Source organism: Pezoporus occidentalis, unplaced genomic scaffold (genome assembly GCF_034315485.1).
Source record: "Pezoporus occidentalis ecotype Australia unplaced genomic scaffold, CSIRO_AGI_Poc_V1 ctg67, whole genome shotgun sequence".
NCBI lineage: Eukaryota > Metazoa > Chordata > Aves > Psittaciformes > Psittacidae > Pezoporus > Pezoporus occidentalis.
In genome coordinates, this window is record NW_026916019.1 from 3,416,884 (window position 1) to 3,436,491 (window position 19,608).

The 19,608-nt window shown below is 37.6% G+C and overlaps 1 protein-coding gene across 9 annotated transcripts in view; it reads left to right on the top strand.

Moving 5' to 3' along the window:
- Positions 1–19,608, top strand: part of SYTL3 (synaptotagmin like 3) — a 34,301-nt gene that overhangs the window by 2,509 nt on the left and 12,184 nt on the right. For 6 of the 9 annotated variants that reach the window (XM_062640816.1, XM_062640814.1, XM_062640813.1 and 3 more), the window contains 8 exons: positions 2,610–2,772; positions 4,219–4,434; positions 6,045–6,109; positions 9,066–9,117; positions 10,427–10,499; positions 11,469–11,541; positions 14,935–15,059; positions 18,981–19,124. In XM_062640816.1, coding sequence (XP_062496800.1) covers positions 2,663–2,772; positions 4,219–4,434; positions 6,045–6,109; positions 9,066–9,117; positions 10,427–10,499; positions 11,469–11,541; positions 14,935–15,059; positions 18,981–19,124 — 858 coding nt within the window. In that variant the 5' untranslated portion in view covers positions 2,610–2,662. Of the gene's footprint in view, positions 1–357; positions 786–2,609; positions 2,773–4,218; positions 4,435–6,044; positions 6,110–9,065; positions 9,118–10,426; positions 10,500–11,468; positions 11,542–14,934; positions 15,060–18,980; positions 19,125–19,608 lie in introns of those variants that run through there. The other 3 variants (XM_062640818.1, XM_062640817.1, XM_062640819.1) reach the window with 3 other exon arrangements.

Here is a 19,608-nt window from a genome sequence, read left to right on the forward strand (position 1 = left end):
AGTGACCAACTGGTTTTAATGATGGTGCTTGCAGTACCACTGATGGGCTGCAGTAGGATGCCCTTCTGAAGAATCGTGCCCTGGCTAGGGCAGAAGCTGTATTTCCAGGGGGGAGTAGCTGTGTGCAGGGCAGAGTGGAAACAAGAGGGAGGCTCCAAGCTGTTCCTTTCCTCACACCATTTAAATTTGAGCAAGCTTGAATAGCTGAAAAAATAATAAGAAAAAAATCTGCATCTCTAAATAAGATTCTATATACCCTCAATATTTTTCATACAGTAAGATGTTATCTGAAACCCATTTACTCAAAATAGCCATGAAATGTGGAAAACTTTGTATTCTTCTATGAAGAAGGGAGATGGCCCTTTTATAAAGCATTTGAAGGAGATATAAGAAGTATTCTGTGCTTACTTAACTGCAGAAGTTGGTCTTAGTAACTGTTTTACTGTGGCACGTTCTTAGTAGCCTTGCAAGACATTCATATATTTTCTTTAAAATCATTAGAGTGCTTTTATGGGATCCAGCTAATAATGACTATCACAAATTTGCTAGCTTGTACTGATGCTTCCGCTGGGCGTTCTGATGATTGTGTAGATATGCTTGCCTTTGGAAATTGTAGGAGTTTATAGAAAATGTATCTTGCCCAGTAATGAGTGTTTTGATATCCTTCATGCGGAGGTCGCTGAGTTTGTGCTGACTGCTCTTTTAGACTGTATTGACTTGAATTGAAGACTCAAAACATGCTCATCAATCCTGGGAGGTATTTTTGAGGTAAAAGATGAAAGCAGGTAAAGGAAGCAGGGGCCTTTGAAAATTACATATACTGTGTTAAAAAGTTGCTCAGGCTTTTTAGCTTTCAACTGAGTAACTTCCTGTTAAACTGCAGTTTGTAAGGAAATAAAGTATGATTCTGCCTATCTCTGCCTCTTTTGCTTCCACAGGAAGACAATCTTTTTTTTTTTTTCTTTATTGACATTGTTTCTGTGAAACACGTCGTTCTTTATAAACACAAATTGTCACCTGCTTTTTTCTTTTTTCTTTTTTTTTGTGGGAAATTAAGTAGCTTGATGGGGCAAGCTGTATGTAAAGTAATTCCCAGCACTGAAAAAACACATTGTCACTATATATCTGAAGTTTTGGTGCAGGGTGGGTGTTTTCCTTTGTTTTTTTTGTTTGTGTTTTTTTTTAACTTAAAACTCACAGTATTTTAACATGCAGATAGTTGGTCAGACTCTCAGCTGAAGTCCATCACTGAAGCATCAGTAACTGCTTTGGGAAAGTTTTCCCCTTGCTGTCCTACTCCCTAGACATTCTGCCTAGAGCTCGACTGCATGTATTTCATACAGATTAAGTTTGAAACACCCAGTTTTTATGTATAAATCTTTAATATTTGGTGTACCATGTGTGGAATGCTCTTCTATGTCTTGTAATAGACGCCAGACAGCAGTATTAAAACTGAATATGGTGTGTAAGCTGAATTAGTTTGAGTAATCATTTTCTTGCTCTACTTTGCTGTAAAATACATTAAAATTATTTCCTATTGTTTTTGAAGTTTTACGAAAGTGAAGATCACAGAATATATCCAAAATACAGTTGTGATTCTGTTTTAATTTTATACTTCTCATTTATCTGTGCACCAACATCATCAGTTTGGAGCCAGAATTGTTAGTGCACTGAGCTGGAAATAATATATATCTTAAGTCTTCAGTGTTTGTGTGTATTAAGAAAGATAAACATTATTGGGTATTAAACTGTTTATTTAGACTTAACAGACTGAGGTAACTGGTAGGAGAGACCCTTAAAAGGTTTATTTTGCTCTTTCCTCTTAAACTTGATGTTTTATCTTTTCAGTAAGATGAGATTAGAAAGGGGTGTTTTGTCTCGACCAGTATGGCTTTTCCACTTATGGGACCTGTAAACCTTTGTTCAAAACTAATTTAAGCTTCTTTATTGGTTGTTTTATGTTTACTGAATAAAAAATGTGAAGGCTTATGTCTGAGTATAACGGGACAAATACGGTAAAACTGTCTGCAGAACAGGACTGTCTCAAAGCCTCTCCTGTATCCGAGTTAGTGCATGAAAGGTCTGAGGATAGCAAAGTGTGGTCTTCACATACTACCTAAAACGTCCTGAAGAGGTGAAAAGACTGATAGCATGTTCGGGTTTTTTTGGTTTGTTTGTTTGTTTGTTGGGTTTTTTTTTCCTGTAGGTCTGGAAATGCCAAATCTGCAAGACCAAATAAAAAAATCCTTCCATTCCTTTACACCATCTCTTGGTGAATTGTCCCTCCTTCTGGTGACAGTTAAAGCCCAATCCTGAGCCTTGCTGCAAGCTCTCATCTCTTTTGGAACCACGCTCAGCCACAAAAGAAAAAAAAAAGAAAAAAAGTTATTTTGTGTGAAACAGACAAGCTGCTGTGACCTTGCTAATTGTTCATGTTCCCTGGGTAGCAGAAACACTTAAATGATGACTTTTGTGAAGACAGACATGGTGGTTTTTCTCTTCTGGGGTATGATACGGTGAACCATATCACTGAAAATGTTAAGAGTGCAGGCACTTATAAACACTCGGACCACTCTGACTACTCTATAAAGTAGTATCCATCATTCCAGGTGCTGTAGAACCATAGGACAGGAGTCTACAAAAGAGGACGAGTTTGGGGAAAATGGCCTGTGAATTCAATCTAAACTTCCTTAAGCAACAGGAACAAGAAGCTGTTCTAGAAGTCCTGTACCGTGACCAGATGGTGAGAGAAACAGAGGAGAAAAGAATAAGGTATCTGCTGTTCCCTTATTCTTGGATTTCTGTTTTTTGGTTTGGGTTTTGTTTTTTGTTTTGTTTTTTTTTGTGTGTGGTTTTTTTTTTTTTTTTTCCTAAAAGGCACTCCTTTGCTATCATTCCAAATGTATTCCTTTTTATGACTTGTTAGCTAATGCCTTTTTATTCTTTGGGAATACTAAGGGTTATCCAGAGTCCCTTACATTTACCATAATATACACTATTCTTCAGTAAAGATGAGCAAATACTGTTCAGTGAATAATCTACTTAGAGAATTTTACTTGCAGCCTTCAGAGAAAAACTAAAGGCAGCAACTGAACTTTCTATGAAGGCTAGCAGTGAAATTTTGTAAGGAGGTTCTGGCTTTATGGCATTCTCATCACATTCCTATGCGTGCCTATATAGTCCTAATAACACAGAACATCTTCAGCGCTTTGGATGCTTTATTTAACTTACATTGTGCCAAGACTGGAATTAAGAATCACTGGATACCTGCTCATTTTGCTGAATCCATCACTGCACTACACTGTCTTGGAGATTGCTACTAGTGTCAATAGGTGTCATTGGCTATCTGGTTATTTTATGCTATGCAAATATCTTGGTTGTGAAGGCTAAGGGATAAATCCTCCAGAATTCTATTTGCTTTACTTTAGGGCTACAGCAAGGATTTCCTTGCAGCTTGTCTACTTTCTCACACTGCATCCTTGTGTAAAACGGTATTTGTGTTGCAAAGTTAGAGATTTTTAGTCTCTTAAGTGTAGAAACTTAAACTTTGCTTACAGCAAATATTTATGTAAGTATTACTGGATATTTTAAATTATGATAAAAAGTAAGTAAAGGGTTATAAAGAAAGTTGGAATTGGTCAGAAAATATCTTTCACCTGTTGAGGATTTGCTAACTCTTTGCTAACAGTTAAAAATTTAGATCTTGGTTACTGGTATATGTAATGAAAGCAAAGTCAATGAAAGGGAAAGGCTTTGATACCTTGGTCTGATATGGTTTTAGTTAACTTACAGATGGTGTATTTGTTATGAATATTTTTACTTGATAGAAGATTTTATTCTTGGATAACAATGGTAAAAAGAATCATCTAATGACAGGGACCACTGTCTAGTCTCAGTTTTTGTATGTGAATACATAATCACTTGCATACACAATTTCAAAACCCTGCCCTGAGCATGCACAACTGACATGAACAGAATCCCATTTATACCAGACTATTACTCTATGCACAGTTGTGGTTGCATACAAAGTCACAATGTAGAATGCTGTGTGTAGATGCCTTCAGCAAGTGCTCAATTGAAGTCAAACTTGGAGGCATATCTCCCACTGGTAATGATATTGCACAACCAGGGCATTAGCTTGCAATTTACATGAGGGTTTTGGTCTATTTAATTTTGTAATCTTTTCTTTTTGTTTGCTTTTCTTATCCGGGGGATTAGGAAACTGAAACTACAGTTGCAGCAGCTTCGGTGGAAAGGGGCAAGAAATGCCAGCCATGAATACCAGGAGAGATCTTGTGCTCGATGTCAGAAATTGCTTGGGTTGCTGATGAACAGGGGTGCAGTATGCAATGGGTGCAGTCATCGAGTGTGCTCTGAATGCCGTGTCTGCCTGAATCCCTGCCTTTGGAAATGCACTGTTTGTTATGCTCATGGGTAAGAAATGTTATTGGTTTGGATAAGTGCTGGTTTACACTGTTTACTCAGTGGATACATGCTGGTTTATGTTTCTGTTGCTTTAAATAATTAATGAAACCAAGCCTCTGGTGGAATGAAAATGTTATATGGAGTCCTGGTAGCAGTGAAGTTGATGGGAATTTTATGTTATACTTCATGTAGTCAGGATTTTGCAAATGTTCTTGTATTTTGCAAAATGAATCCTCAGGGTAGGCCAGAAGTAGTATGACAAAGATGATAACAGCAAAGCACAGGAACAGTTGTTAGTTTCTGAACAGCAGATAGATCTCCTTCCCCTGACTCAATACTGAGCCAGTAGATCATAGCAAGGTACTGAAGGGGTAACTAGTACAATATACACAGGTAGTGAATTTTTTTTTTTTTTAATTTAATATTCCGCATTACTACTTACAAAGGTATATTTTAAATGCCTAAAATGCCTTAAAATCAAGCCACTGAAAGAGCAAAAAACACCATCCTACCTATAGTTTGTCCATCTTAACATAGAGTAAGGTTAGGTGTAAAGTGGCAGACCCAGGGATTTTGTGGCTGGATTTTGGATATTGCTGTAGCTCTCATGTTAACAGGTTTTGCTTTCTTAAGGAAACAAGCCCTATGTAAATCTACTGTCTGCATGTTGTTGCCAATTTGAAGCAATTTTGTCAAGGAATGGTAATAAAGATGTGATTTTCATAGAAAAAATGAACTACTGGGTAGAGAAAAAGTTTAGTGGTACCTTCACGACGAAATTTTTGCAGTGGAACTTCATCCTATAATAAGTGTCAGAAAATCCACAGGGAACAGAGATACTATATATGCCCTAAAAATTAGTAAGACATTTAGATGAAAATTTCTACCCTGTAAACTCCAGAGAATCCTTTCCTCACTTAAAATTCTTTTTGTCTCTTTAATAATGGATTAATTCAGATTGTAGACTTCATCTAAGTCTGTTGGAGACAAAATGCAAGAGTCAAATCTGCTGCAGATTGGCTTTTGACAGAGCTATTTGGTCTAATATCATTTTATACTTGTTAGTCATAGCTTTCCTGATCCTTGTGTCTGTGTATGACATTGGCAGTACTGATGTTGGTTTCCACAAAATGGAGAGAGAGAGAACATGCAGCCGTTGCACCATCACGGTTGTGGAGCTTAATGTTCCTTGGTAGCCATCCCAAGTTCTGCCTGGGAGCACATCCTCCATTGTTGACTTTCCCTGCTCTTCAGACTAGACTGCAACTGTAAGCAGTCAGCACACCAGGCAGCACAAGTACCTGGGCTGTACTGTAACTTGCTTGTATAGACTAGAGTGGATCCAAGACTCCTGGCTTCAAAGTTAACACCTAGAGCAGTATGCATTGCTTTTCATGGGCAGTCCTACGTAGGAAAAAGTGGGAGGAGGGGAAGGAGAGGAGGAACCCTTTGTTTGCAGACCCACAGCAAAATTGATCAACAGAGTGAGCAGTCATAAAATTTTAGCTTTGTGGTAGGATTAAAAAAGAAAAATTGTTGGATTGTTAAATAGCTACCAAACATATGAATAAATGCATTTTGGAAAATGTTGATTCAAATGCCTTTTATTTGCTTTTCAGAGATGTGAAAGTAAAGGCTGGCGAATGGTTTTTTGAGGAACGAGCAAAGAAATATCCAAGTGAAGGTAATCACTGACCATGTCATGTGTAGTCTTCATCTTTATGAAACACTGAATGTAGTTTGCCACTGTATTTAATTTTCCTTCCACTTGGTGAGAGATTTGTCAGAAATTACCATGCAGTGCATCTGTCTATGCACTAGATAAAGCATGAACACAAATTAGCAGAATGCATTTAAAAGTATAATTTACTTGGTATGAGTAATAGGAATAAGAAAATTGTTGGCCATATCAATTTAAGTTAATGAGCATGGAAGTCTTCTGAGAAATACAATGACATGAAAAAAATACAGAAATGTTAAAATATGTGTGCAGGAAGGAAATGATCTTGCATCCATTGTCTGTCAAAGTTAAAACTCCAGTTGTTTTCACTGAGACAGTTCTAAAGCTTGAAGTGGTTACAGAATGGAATAAAGAAAAACATGCATAGCTATAAATTATAGAATCATAGAATATGGAAAGGACCTTAAGATCATCTTGTTCCAAACCCCTGCCATGGGCAGGGGCACCTCACACTAAATCATGTCACCCAAGGCTCTGTCCAACCTGGCCTTGAACACTGCCAGGGATGGAGCATTCACAACTTCCTTGGGCAACCCATTCCAGTGCCTCACCACCCTCACAGTAAAGAACTTCTTCCTTATATCCAATCTAAACTTCCCCTATTTAAGTTTTAACCCGTTACCCCTTATCCTATTACTACAGTCCCTGATGAAGAGTCCTTCCCCAGCATCCTTATAGGCCCCCTTCAGATACTGGAAGGCTGCTATGAGGTCTCCACGCAGCCTTCTCTTCTCCAGGCTGAACAGCCCCAACTTTCTCAGCCTGTCTTCATACAGGTGGTGCTCCAGTCCCCTGATCATCCTAATGGTCCTCCTCTAGACTTGCTCCAAGAGCTCCATGTCCTTTTTATGTTGAGGACAGCAGAACTGTACACAGTACTCCAAGTAAGGTCTCATAACTGTTCCTTTACTTTCAGCCAGCTGTGCCACTGCCTTGTGTTCAGTCTTTTCAGTGCAATTACAAAGGTCTAAAAGAAATTACAGAGGATGTGGATGGGTTGCTCTATGGGGAATGTGTTTTGCTAGCCAATGGGTTGTTGGTCTTTGGTTTCACCTACAATGACTAATGAGGTGGAGAGGATTTCCTTCCTTCTTCCCCTCAGATAGGCACATATTTCACTTTGTGCTTGACTGTAGCTAAATGCTGAAGTTTTACTTACAGTATCTGCATCACATATAGATTAAAGAGTAGCTGGTAGATAGGAAGGCACTGAAACATCTCTTGGAAAACTTAAATAGGAAGAAGTTTATGAATGGAAGAATGTAGTCAGGCAAATTTTGGGTAGTAGGTATTCACAAAAGACAATAGGTAGCATATTAAGAAACTGAACTACAGTTCCTGCAACAATTCATTTAAAATTTGAAAGATTACATGGAATTCAATACTAGCTAACATAATTTCTGATTTTTAAAATATTAGTTTAACAGTCTGTTATTGGAAAATGCTGAGTTTGTCTCAGAAACTGAACCTCATACTGCAAGGTACTGACTGTCCCTCTTTCCAGTAAAATGAATGAGTTCTCACCTTGCATTATCAAAGCTTTGTGGGTGCTTTGAAGCATTTTGCTTAGTTAGTTGAATAGTAATACTGTTGAAGTCACAAAAATCTAAGGACATGCAGATGATAAGCTTCCAGGGAGACATATGTTTTGTTTAGTTCCTTTGGTTAGACCAACTAATATAATTAAAGGGATTAAAACGGTCAAACTTTGAAACAGCAGCTGTTGTAGTTGTGTGTCCTTCAAGTCTGGAGAGACAGTGCCCTCTTTTGGTTTGAAAATATAACACACTGGAAGTTTAACTGAAAAAATACATGTTACGGTAAAGTTTTTCTCATGTAAAAAAATTATATCAGTATACTTTTTACTAATTTTGTGTAGCTTCTACCTAAAGAATAAAAATGCTTTCATCAAATTGATTGCCTTTCCTGAATAATGAGTTAAAAATCTAAGAAATCTAACTTAATTCTGCAATACATCATGATACCAAATATTACTTATTAATAACAGAGCATTAAGTCTGGAGCTCTGATTGAAGTTTGGAACATCAGTAAGTTGATGTAAGTTGAAGTAAGCAGTATGTTATGATTAATGACATATTCACCAAAGTACGGATTGCATGCTGTTTTCTATTGTATTAAGAACGAATAGCAATTAAAGCCACCCCAGATATTTTAAGTTGGCCATTTGTTACAACATTTAGCTCTTCTTCCTGTTTTGCAATCACTCAGGAGCTACATTTTTATGAGTCTTCATTGTTTCTGCCTGATGGAGTGCTTGCTCTATTCACCTGAGGAATGCCACATGGTTGCTATTTCCCCACAGGGGTTGGCCTTGGCAAAGAGTTGTGAGCTAGTCATGTGTTTTCATGATTGTTCGAAGTCTCTGTTGGGGAAAGTGAAAAGAATTTTTTGTAGAGATGCAGGAGGTGACCATGTGCCTACTCTTGTACACGTTTTCAAGCTTTTCATAGTGTTTGAGTGTTATGGTTGAAGTGTCTTGTCAGTGCAGTAGGTACTACCTGCTTCCGGGACCTCAGGAGGCTGAGAGCACTTCTAACCTGTAGGAACGGGCCTGTTAGCACCTGTACATCAGCTGAGGTTGTCCTCAGCATTTGTGAAGTGCTGGTCTGAACATGTCGCCTGTGAAAGGTGAGGGTGAAATTGTGATGTGGCTTGTGATACAGGAGAAACTTGCATGTTGCTTGGCATGTATGCTGGTATGTCAGGCGAGGGGTAATTTTTTTACTCCTGACTTGCATGTGCATGAGCTCCTGTAGATACAGGCCAGCTCTTGAAAGGCACTGATTTTATAAAGGTATCATATGGATGTTAGTAACCGCTGCTGTTGCTAAATGACCTCTGTGTGGGTTTTTAGTTTGTTTGCTTTTCTCCTTTGCAGGCAGACACGAAACAGTTGGTGCGAAGCTCTTGAAATCTTATCAGAAACTGAGGTAAGACTCATAAAAGGACAAATGGTCCTAGGACACTGAGAATTTGTATAGGTGATATATTGTATGTTACAAACTAACCAACAGTTTGTTTTTATCGTAAAAAACAGATTACAATACTTTCAGCATACAAATAAAAATCATAGAAAAATGCCACTTTTACCTGTCAGCAATACATAAGAAGGGAGTAAGTATGTTTAGAGTAATATGTATCTTATTTACTTGAAGGGACGTATGTTGTTTTTGCCGTATCTGCTTAAATTTTTACATAACTGCTTACACCATTATCTTTCAAATTTACACACTATGACAGAGATTAAAATTATTTATGCAGTATAATAGCAACAGCATCATTTTTTACTCAATGGGAGATACTGATAATCTGATAACTTTAGAATAAATAGCAGACAAGTAGCTGTCTGTTCAGTAAGATGCATCCACTTACTAAGCTTAAAACGAGTAACAAATCCAGTTTACACTGAATAAATACTTTGACTAGAGGCCTAAGCATAACCATATGTAAGTTATTACTAGTGATACATAATGAAATAAGTCTACTTAAACAATATTGCATAAAAGAAACCCTCTTCCTTAAAAAAAGTTAAATAAGATACAAAGAGATGGCCTCAGTTTTATGGTAATTAACTGGTGAGGCATAGCTGCATGAGACAGAAACTTATAGGTAGCTAGATATGATCCTAACTAGGGCTGCATAGGACTTGCTTTTATCTAGATGTGGTAAAAGTAAAAGGCAAACAAAAAAGAAGTTCACTAGCTGCCTTTAGGGTCTGTGATTGTGCTGTGGTAGCAGAATCAGTAAGATGACAGTGAGCTGGGGCTATTTACAGCAATTGAAATGGCTGGAATGCTGTAAAGGGGCTTTAATAGCTTTGGGCCCAGACAAGGGCCTTTTAGTATGCTAAATAAAGATGACTGTTTTCTGGAAACATCTCTGAAACAGGGATGGGGCGTGTTACACAGAAATTGTGTTTTAACACTCCGGAAACGGATTGTGATAATGTCAACCATGTAGAATTGTAGAAAGCCTGTCCTAAATCAGGTCTTCCTGATTGTTTTAAATCAATAATCCTGCCTAGAGCAGCCCAAGATTAAAAAGTCAGAAAGGTAGTCATAATTGTTACAAACAGGCAGTCAACCTGTGATGCAACTATTAAAGACACAGGATCTCAACTCGGATCTTTAGATTGCAGGAAAGGCAGATAGTAAAGATACTGTGCATGAATATGATTAATTTATCCATCTATTAGTATAATATATTAATTGTAGCACTGTTTATCTCTTAAATTTCTAGTAAAATTTCTGTCATACCTCCAACTCCACCTCCTTTCACAGAATCCACAGCAGGAAGTAACGTGATGGTAAATGTATGTATCTGCAAAATATACATATATATATCCACCTCTCAGGGTGCCATTCATATGAACAGGCCAGCCACAGAAAGGCAGGAAATAGCAAATACTGCAGCATCATATTGCAATATAAATGCTCCCTGATGTTCCTTTGTAAGGTTTTTTACACGCTGCATTGGTAGTAGTAGAGAGAGGTCAGAGGCTGTCATGAGGGAAGTTTTCAGTTAGTTTTCAGTTTTGAGGAAAGTGATTAACCATGCCACTTGGCACTGGGATACTGCACCTGGTTTTTGGTCCTTCATTACAGGAAGGCTGTAGCTCCTGAGCTTACCTCTATCCTGAAGAATCTCGTGATCCTATGGTATTCAGTAGTCATTTATAAAGCTATAATTCCATGTGTTACTTTCATTACTGGTGAAACACAGTAAATTTGATGCTTGCCTTTGCATTACAATTTCTAATGGACGAACTAGTAGGGCATGGCTCAGAACTCATTGAAATCACACTGAATTACTATTTCAGTTAATTTTGGACTGGGTCCTCAGGCCCTGGTTTGAAGCCCATTGCAATTCTGTAAACATTCTAATATGTGCTTACCTGGAGCTTGATGGAAGTTCCGATTCAGAGGCACAGGAACATCTGTAATAGATAGGACTTTCCTGCTTAGTATTAAATACATTACAACAAATTGGTGATGTAAATAGTTGTATTTAAGAAATTGCTGTGTAATCTGCCTACAGAGGAGTTCCACTTCTACATCAGAGTATGGAACTGAAAATATTATTTTCCATCTTCATACATTAGAATGACAGTCTTCAACCATGTTAACATATGTCCTCAGATGTATTTGTCTACAGAAGTGAGCAAAGGGCTGCAGCCTTACCATCTGATTGTTATATGGTCTGTAGATAAGTGATCATGGAAATTTTAAAACATCAAATATTTTGTGATTTCTCACTTTTGGCATCCATCTCCCATTTGCAGGAACTCGGTCAGTCTAAAAGTTTTAACAAATCTGTGGAAAACTTGTTTCTGTCTCTCACAACACATATAAAAAGTAAGTAACTTCCATTGCTTTATTGTTCTAGGGTAACATAGTGAAATGTTTTTTGGTCCAAACTGTTGGCAAAAAAAAATAGTTATTAAAAAAGGGTATTGAGAAGTGGCTGAAATGACTAATGCCAAGACTGAGCCAACCTGTAAAATAATACAGCAAGTATAGTTCTCCTTCAGTGTTTTGCTAATTGAACAAGCTGATGATACTATCCCAGAATGCCTTATGCAGATGCGAAAAGACTGTTTAATGTCATTTTTCAGTTTACTGGGTGTTCAGATGCAGCATTTTTAATTCACATTAGTACAGTGTAATAACCGCTTTCTACTTCAGTGATATTCATGTTGTATCCTTGACTTGAACCCCAACTGACCCTGTCAAAGAATCTATCATGTAATGGAAGTAGAGTTTAATATTTTCATTCACTGCCAGTTTTCAAGAGGGCTTCCTTGCTTCCTCTTTCTCAGTCCATCTAGTTGTGTGCTTTTGTCCAGTTCATACTTTTAAGAGCCAGGCAGTCCTAACAACTCTTCTTTCATTCTCATACTTCTCATTCCTTCCATTCACTTATGCTACCTGCTGTTCTTGAGGGTACAGACTGGGTATGCACCTCTAAGGCTAACTACAGCCAGCCTCTGTGAAGAACAAATTAAAGGCATCAGTGACCAAAGGAAAACAACTTCTGAGCCTTATGAAGATTACAGGGGCTTGCACATTTGCATATATTTGAACAAACCTTAGTGTTTTTTTACTAACTTAATCTTACACAACCCCAAATGTGGGATTAGACCTGAATAAATTTGGCTTTAGCGCCTTCCAGCCTTTACCCCTAACTCTTGTCCTAGCTTTTGGTTGGTCTTTCCTCTAACTTTTTCCACCCACCCTAAAGGCCTGGTCTTTAACTAAACAAATTTAATGTTGTTCATGTGAACACATATTAAAGCTATGCAGAGACTCAAGGGCTGCCTCTTCTGAACAGAAGCATAGTGTAGGGTGGCATAGGACACTTCACTGCTGGAAGCAGACAGCTGAGGTAGCACAGAATTGGATAAAAAGTAATTAATTCTGATTTCTGTTAGTCTAAAGCCAAGTCATACCCCACAGTTACTGGTGAAGACTGCCAGGACTGCAGCAAGCTAATTTAATAGTTGACTGCTACCAAAAGAAAGGTCCTACTTCCCCGTCTTCCCCCTTATCTAGCTTCCCTGTTTCTGGTTGTATGCAGCCATCACTTAACTTGAATTAGCATCAGTGTTTCTGGAGCCTTCTGGAAACTGATTTAGTTAATTAAAACGGCAGAACATTAGCACAGACAAAGCATGTAGGTGCTTTTCCACTGGTTCATTGAGTTGAATAGGTTCAGGGTAGGTTATATATGTTGGAGCTTGCACAACAGAGCATGCTGGGCTATATGGCCAGGGGCTGAGTAGGGAAGAGCAGTGGTTGCAGAGGGAAAAATGGCAGCAAGTTGTTAGCTCAGTTCAGCTGTATGTGGAACCCCACCCAGGTGCTATCATTCTCTTAAGGTAGAACCTTTTAATTTGTAAGGAAATAACTGGCTGTTGCAATCACTGAAGTCAATAATTAGAAACTATAGAAAGTCTTACAGGGGGAAAGGCTTGGGCTTCTTGGCTTAAGAAAACAGCTCTTTTGAACAGTGTGGCCTCTTAATGCAACCTGGTAATGTGCTGAGAAACGCTTTTGGTCACAAGTGTATGAAGTTAGTACTCTACCTTATCTAGATAAAAAACATCCTAGTTTGAAGAGGTATTTAATACATCCAGCTCTTGTGTATTGCTGGAGAACTTCGTTATGCCTCTGATTCTGGAGCCTAAGTATGTGCATGTCTGAGAGCAGAGGGAACAAAGGACTATCACGTGCAGCACAATGCTGCCTTGTACAGTCTGCTCTCTATGCTGTTACCTCCTGTTCCAGCATGGTTTGGCAGTAACGGGAGGTTATAATCCAATGGCTGCCATTTGGAGAATATAAAACGAGGAGCTGGTTGTAGTTTTATTTGCAGTGCAAAATCACCCTTGGCACTAGAGATGGTGTCTGTGTTACTGATATTCGGGTAGAGAAGCCAAAGTAGGAATAGATATGAAATCTGAACAATCTTCTTTTTTTAATTTGTTTTCTTTTTCCTCACAGTAACCTGTTCTTTAACTTGTTCATTCTAGCAGAGTGTGAGGCAAGCTTGTGTTTCTGCTTCTCCTGCTGGTCAAGCTACTCAGATTGTATCTACCCCATTAGATCTCTCACTCCAGTTCTTTTTATGATCTCTTATTTCAGTGTGTATTTTAAAAACCTGGTTTCATTTACAGTCAGAAATGACTTAATTGAGCCTGCCTGTATATGTCATGTGATGCCTTAATAGTGTGCATAGAGTACAGTAAACAGCTGAGGACTGATTGCTGCTAAGAACAAAACTAATTCAAAGTGGCTTTAAGAATCACACTTAAGAGTGCAGTTTGGTTTTTTTTTAATACTGTAATGACCTGTTGTCTGAGGCTCCTCCACAGAGGCTTATGTTGTGAGAGAAATATTTATTTCTTCTGTATGAATTAAACATATGATAGCTATTTAATGTACATCTTATAAGTTATTAATTTATCATGAGAGACTATCTAGGGCTTGCAATGCAAAGTGTCTGCTGCTAAGCCTGCTAGTTTTCAACTTCAGATGCAGCTGAGTGCTGCCCTCCTCTTTATGTGAAGTTCTGACTGTACCCTGAGGAATAAGAAGCAAAAAGTGCTGCGCTAAATGCCTAATTGTCCTTCAGATTTATTTGACAATAAACTAGGTATTGCTGAAGTGCTAATTCAATAAGCTACTTAAGTATGGACATAAACTTATCCATATGAGTAATGTTATTGAAGTCAATGAGGGCTACTCATGTTCTTAAAATTATATGTGATTTGGTACCTGAGTGTGTAATGACTCTCCTTTCATCTGTATTTTGGATACATTTTTAAATACTTTCCAATATGCTCTGCTTTCTAATTTCCATTGTCATGTTGCTTTATGTTATAGTGATCTTGCTTTTACTCTGAACCAAACCAAACTGCTTTACAAATGAAACTATATAAAGGGACTGTAGTAGCTACTTCTGCATGGAAACTGTATTTGATAGCATACAACAATTCCTTGCAGTAGCTATAATGATAGGAAGCACGTAGTATAATCTCCAGTTGAAACAGCAGGAAAGATTTAGGTGGAAAAAATATCATTATACAAAATGGGATGAGCACTTGCTTTCCCATCTGTTTTTTACTCTTAGGAGATCAGTACTAAAACTGCAGGCTGAAAGTTTGAAAGCTACAGAGTTAGCCTATAAATCTACAGGGTTGGTTGCAATGTTTGTTATAGTGACTCCTCTTTTCATTTTCACTTCAGAAATCTCGAAGTCCCAGAATGATATGGCTGACAGATGTCTCCTAACCACAGATCATGGGCAGAATTTGGAAAGAAGGAAGCAAAGAAGGAGCCAGTCTGACACAGCCATCAACATTACAAGCAGGGTATCTGTTATTATTGCACAGTCTCTTAACTGTAAGGGCTGTTTCAGGAATGGAATATGTTTGTAAGAATAATGACTTACACATTGGAATTTTACATTCATTATACGAGCAGGGCTTAGCTGTTGTTCACTGACCATGGCCAGAACTCTGATTCTTCACAAGGTTTTTGACTGAGTCTGAACACTTGATCTCAGCCCACAGCTGAAATGTTGGACTGAGATTTTTACAAAGACTTTCACACAGGGAGGGAGTGGGTCATTTCACTCCCAGTTGCTCACAGTCTCTCCTGAAGCTGATTGATGTCTGCCCTGTGTGATTGTTGGGTTGCTGGGAGGTGCTCTGTCTTTTGTCCTCTTCCTGCCCCTCTTGTTGCTGCCAAGCTATGGCCATCCAAAACCCATCTTGACAATTTCTGAGCTCTTTTTAATTTGGCAAGGAGAAAATGTTGCCTGCTGTTAGTTGTTGGGCAACTTGCCTTTTCATTTTGCTTTGGTTACAGTCTCTAGCTTTCAGTGTTTTCTTGAGAAGTTTGAGAAAAGTCCAATCATCTGTTTTTCCACAAATCATGCAGGGCTGAAGATGATGTCACATATCTGCTTTAAAGTTACACTGAAGATTTTGTGTTGTGCACTTTTACCTCTCAAGTGACCAAATTTTGGCCATACTCAATTTTCTACATAGTGGGTACTTACTGAATTGCTTTGTTCATCTGAATGAGGTAAATGTGGTCTACTAAGTGCCTGGATTAGATGCTGAGGAAAGCTTTTGCTTTGGACCTCGTGGTAAATACTTCTCACAGCTCCCTTGATGCACACTTTTCACTTTCCTCTGAGGTGTTAGGTGTTGATAAATGGAAGAGACAGGATGTCGGACTGCGTGGACTAGTGGTTTGAATTGGCCCAGCAAGGACTGTGAACTCTCTGAAATTAGTTCTGGTATTTTTGTATGCAATTATACTGTAAACAAAACTGGCAACAGTTGTTAAGTACTGGAGTGCTGCTTTCATTGTGGCAAGCCACGTTTCAGTGTGGCTTTATTCCACTGGCAGAGCACTGTTTTTTTTAATGCAGAAAAAAACATTGCAGTTGGAGATAATATGGACTTAAACTATGTTGCATTGCATGCTGATCGCATGCAGCCTGTCATGTTGATGAATATGGATTCTTTGTCATGAATTGGATTCATAACATGAATTGGATTCATGACATGTCATGAATTGGATTCAATATGAATTCTTTGTCATGAAGATGAATATGGATTCTTTGGCTTGAGAAATGTACTAGTAGGAGATTACAAATTATTTGTGTGGCTTTTTAGTTGCTCATTTAAAGACTTGGTACTTAATTTATGTCCACCTTTGTGTTACAGAATTTGAAAGATAGATTTCAATGGGCTTTGTGTGCCAGAGCATTATTTCTCTGAGTTGTGGAGCTTTTGTCTCATTCAAACCAGTTAGACTATATTTATGCTAGAATTTTAGTTTTACTAGAATTACTGTTGATCTTTTTTTCTTGTAAATGCCATCTTTGACATTTAGAGATTTGGGTTTTTTAATATTAAGGAAATTTTACTCAGTTGTCCCTGCACTTATCTGATGGCTTTTGTATCTGTACTGTGATTTTAAAAATGAGTTTTAATTTCTGTCAATGGCAGTATTGCATTATTCTTCCATTTATTTTTTTCTTTTCCATCTTTGTTTTCCTTCAGTAAGGGTAGATGTTTACATCATTACTAAAAACATGACTTCAGTTTAGAGACAGGACCTGGTTTAAATTATGCTTGCAAAACAACAACTCATATTTATAACAAAATACAATGTATAAATCTTACTTGCAATGATTTTCACAGCAGAAAGAATTCTCATTTTTAGAGAATGCATCAAAACAGAGGGGTGGTTTTACCTAGAAAGTGTGTGTTTTTCTCCAGGAATAGCTGGGAAGTAATAGCTGTAACTGTGCTATTTTGAACGTGCAGGGTATAAGACTGGGGCACCACTTCAGTCTCAAAAGCATTATCTGTTTCTTAAAGAAGTTTTCCAAACATATTATCTGTTCAGAGCTTGATTCTTTCATTAAACTTGAAAGAGGTTATATTTAACTTCAGTAATAGTGAAGAAACAATCCCATGGCAAGAACTAGCAGCCGGTGTAAAATCTGGATTTAGAAAGTTAACTGAATAATGTTTTCTAGGCCTCTCTCCGTCAGAATCTCCAAGCTCACTAAAGGAACAGCCTCACTGGGGGAACAAGCAGATGTATGGAAGCTTTGGAAGCTGTGGTGTGTCAGTAGCTGTGGGTTATCTCTCCTGTGACAGTGAATGCATGGTGCTTCAGATGTTAGAGCTGGGCTAGGGGAGAGACTTGCTTGGGTGATCTGCTAGTTTAGTGTTGCTAGTTATGTTGCCTTGTCAATTACTTGTGTTCTGTTTAACACAATAGTCTTTTCTGATCCAAGTAGAAGCTAAAATTTGGTGTGTAGTAGGTTGTTTTGGTTAGCAAGTGGGATTTGTGGTGTTTCAGGTTTTATAAGGCAGAAGACAATTTCTCTACTGAGAAATATGATGGTGGTCATTGGGGATATATGAGACTCTATTCTGAATGTGGTTTCTGTTAGTTTCCTTTTCACAAGAGAATTTAATGAATTCTTACATCTATTCTTAAAGTAGAGCAGTTACTACCCATAACAATTTCTGTATATAATAACAGGCTAGTGGTTTGCATTTAGCACATCCTGTGGTTTAGGTTTTGGGTTTTTTTTTGTTTTTCTTTTGGGGGGGAAACTGTGTTGTTTTGTTTTGTTTGTTTTTGTTTTCCCAGAAGTAATGTCAATATATCATCTCCTCTGTTATCCTCATTCTTTAGTGCTTTCTGCTGATTGTGTGGGAGGGGTTCCCAGGTTTCTTAAATATATGTAGTTTCTTCTATGCAAATATGTTGAAGTCCTTTTTGTTGGTTCAATTACACAATGTTTTTTCCAGTCTTTCAGGTAATCCCTGTTATACATTATTTTTAAGAAATTATTTTATTAGCTCCTAACCATGTAAAGCTTCTTACTTCACTCTTTTCCTACCCATTGAGCTATGAATGTACTTTTCATAGTTTGTTTTATCCAGGGGTGGTGGTGTGCCAGAATGAGCTAAAATCTATTTTCAGCTTATTTCTAGCCTTATGTATTAGTCTTTCAGCACTTCATTCTAGTAACTGTTGTTACTTGTAACAGAGATGGCTGAAGTTAAATCTCAAGGAGTTTAGCTGCTATATATGTTAATTTTTCACAAATTATCAGGGTATTATTCATGGGAAAATTGGAAAAGTGGATGGACATAGTCAAAACAAAGTCAAGAACACCTCAGAAATGTAAACTTTGTCTATAATCAAAGTTAAATAAGAACTTGAGAATGTGTTTCTATTTTCAAGTCTCTTCCATCTTGCTTTCATTCTTGCATAGGCACACATGGGCCTGTGTCATGCATATTGCAAAATACTGTTTTGAGTTTCCTGGAGGCAAGGTTTTGTTGTTTTGGTTTTTTTCTTTCACAAAATTACTGGTTTGTTAAAGACTAATAAGGCCTTTTATTAGTATATTGCTACTTTTTGGTCTGTTATTAGTAGACTGTTAATAATTGCTGCAGTACTGATTCTTAGATTAGGTTGTGTTATGTTTGGAAAATTATGAATATACTACTAGCTGGGATGGGGAGAGTTGCGAATAAAACTAATAATTCAATGGAGTTACTAAATTGTCTTTGAAAGTGTGCCAGCTGTGTGACGTTGATCAGAGTGAATTGCAGCAATTCACTGAATTTTCTTCTGATAGGATAGCATTCCTGAAGGAATCAGGGCATTTTTCTTAAAACAAACAAACAAAACCACCACACCCCCCCTCCTTCTCCCCTCCCAATTACTTGCTGGATTTCTTACAGATTAAAAGTACACCCAGTCTTCAGCAGCTCATTACTGGGGCCCAAAATGACATTGAGATTCTGACCAAAAGGAATTGCAAGGAGGAAGAAGGCATAATAACGAGTCCTACAAGTGATGCAGTTTTCTGTGATGGCAAAACACATGTAAGTTAACAGGTGGAAGCACAGAAGCCCAACAGAACAGGTGTCTAATGGGAACAGATATAAAAGCTATAACATATATAATATATAATGGGAACAGATATAAAAGCTATTCTTGTGCAAAATGTTGGTGTATTTTGGGTTGCATTACAAAATGAAGGAAGACTTTTACTTGAGTTTGTATCTGATGAAAGACTAACTGCCTTTGGCACAGTCTCCAGAGTAACACTGAACTTTCTGAAGCATAAGTCCAATCAAATTCATAATGGATAATTGATGGATATATCCATTAATAATGAATAATTGATAGATCAGCTTCCTCTGATTTTGCAAATGCAACTAACATTCTTCCCATTTTATAAGGTTGGAATTGTGAACACTATTCTTTCTAACTGAATAATAGTTTTAAGAGAAAAACTTTATTTAATGGAAGGGGTTTGTTATTCTGTAAGAGCTGTGGTAAAGGAAATGTCAGTGGAAATTCAAA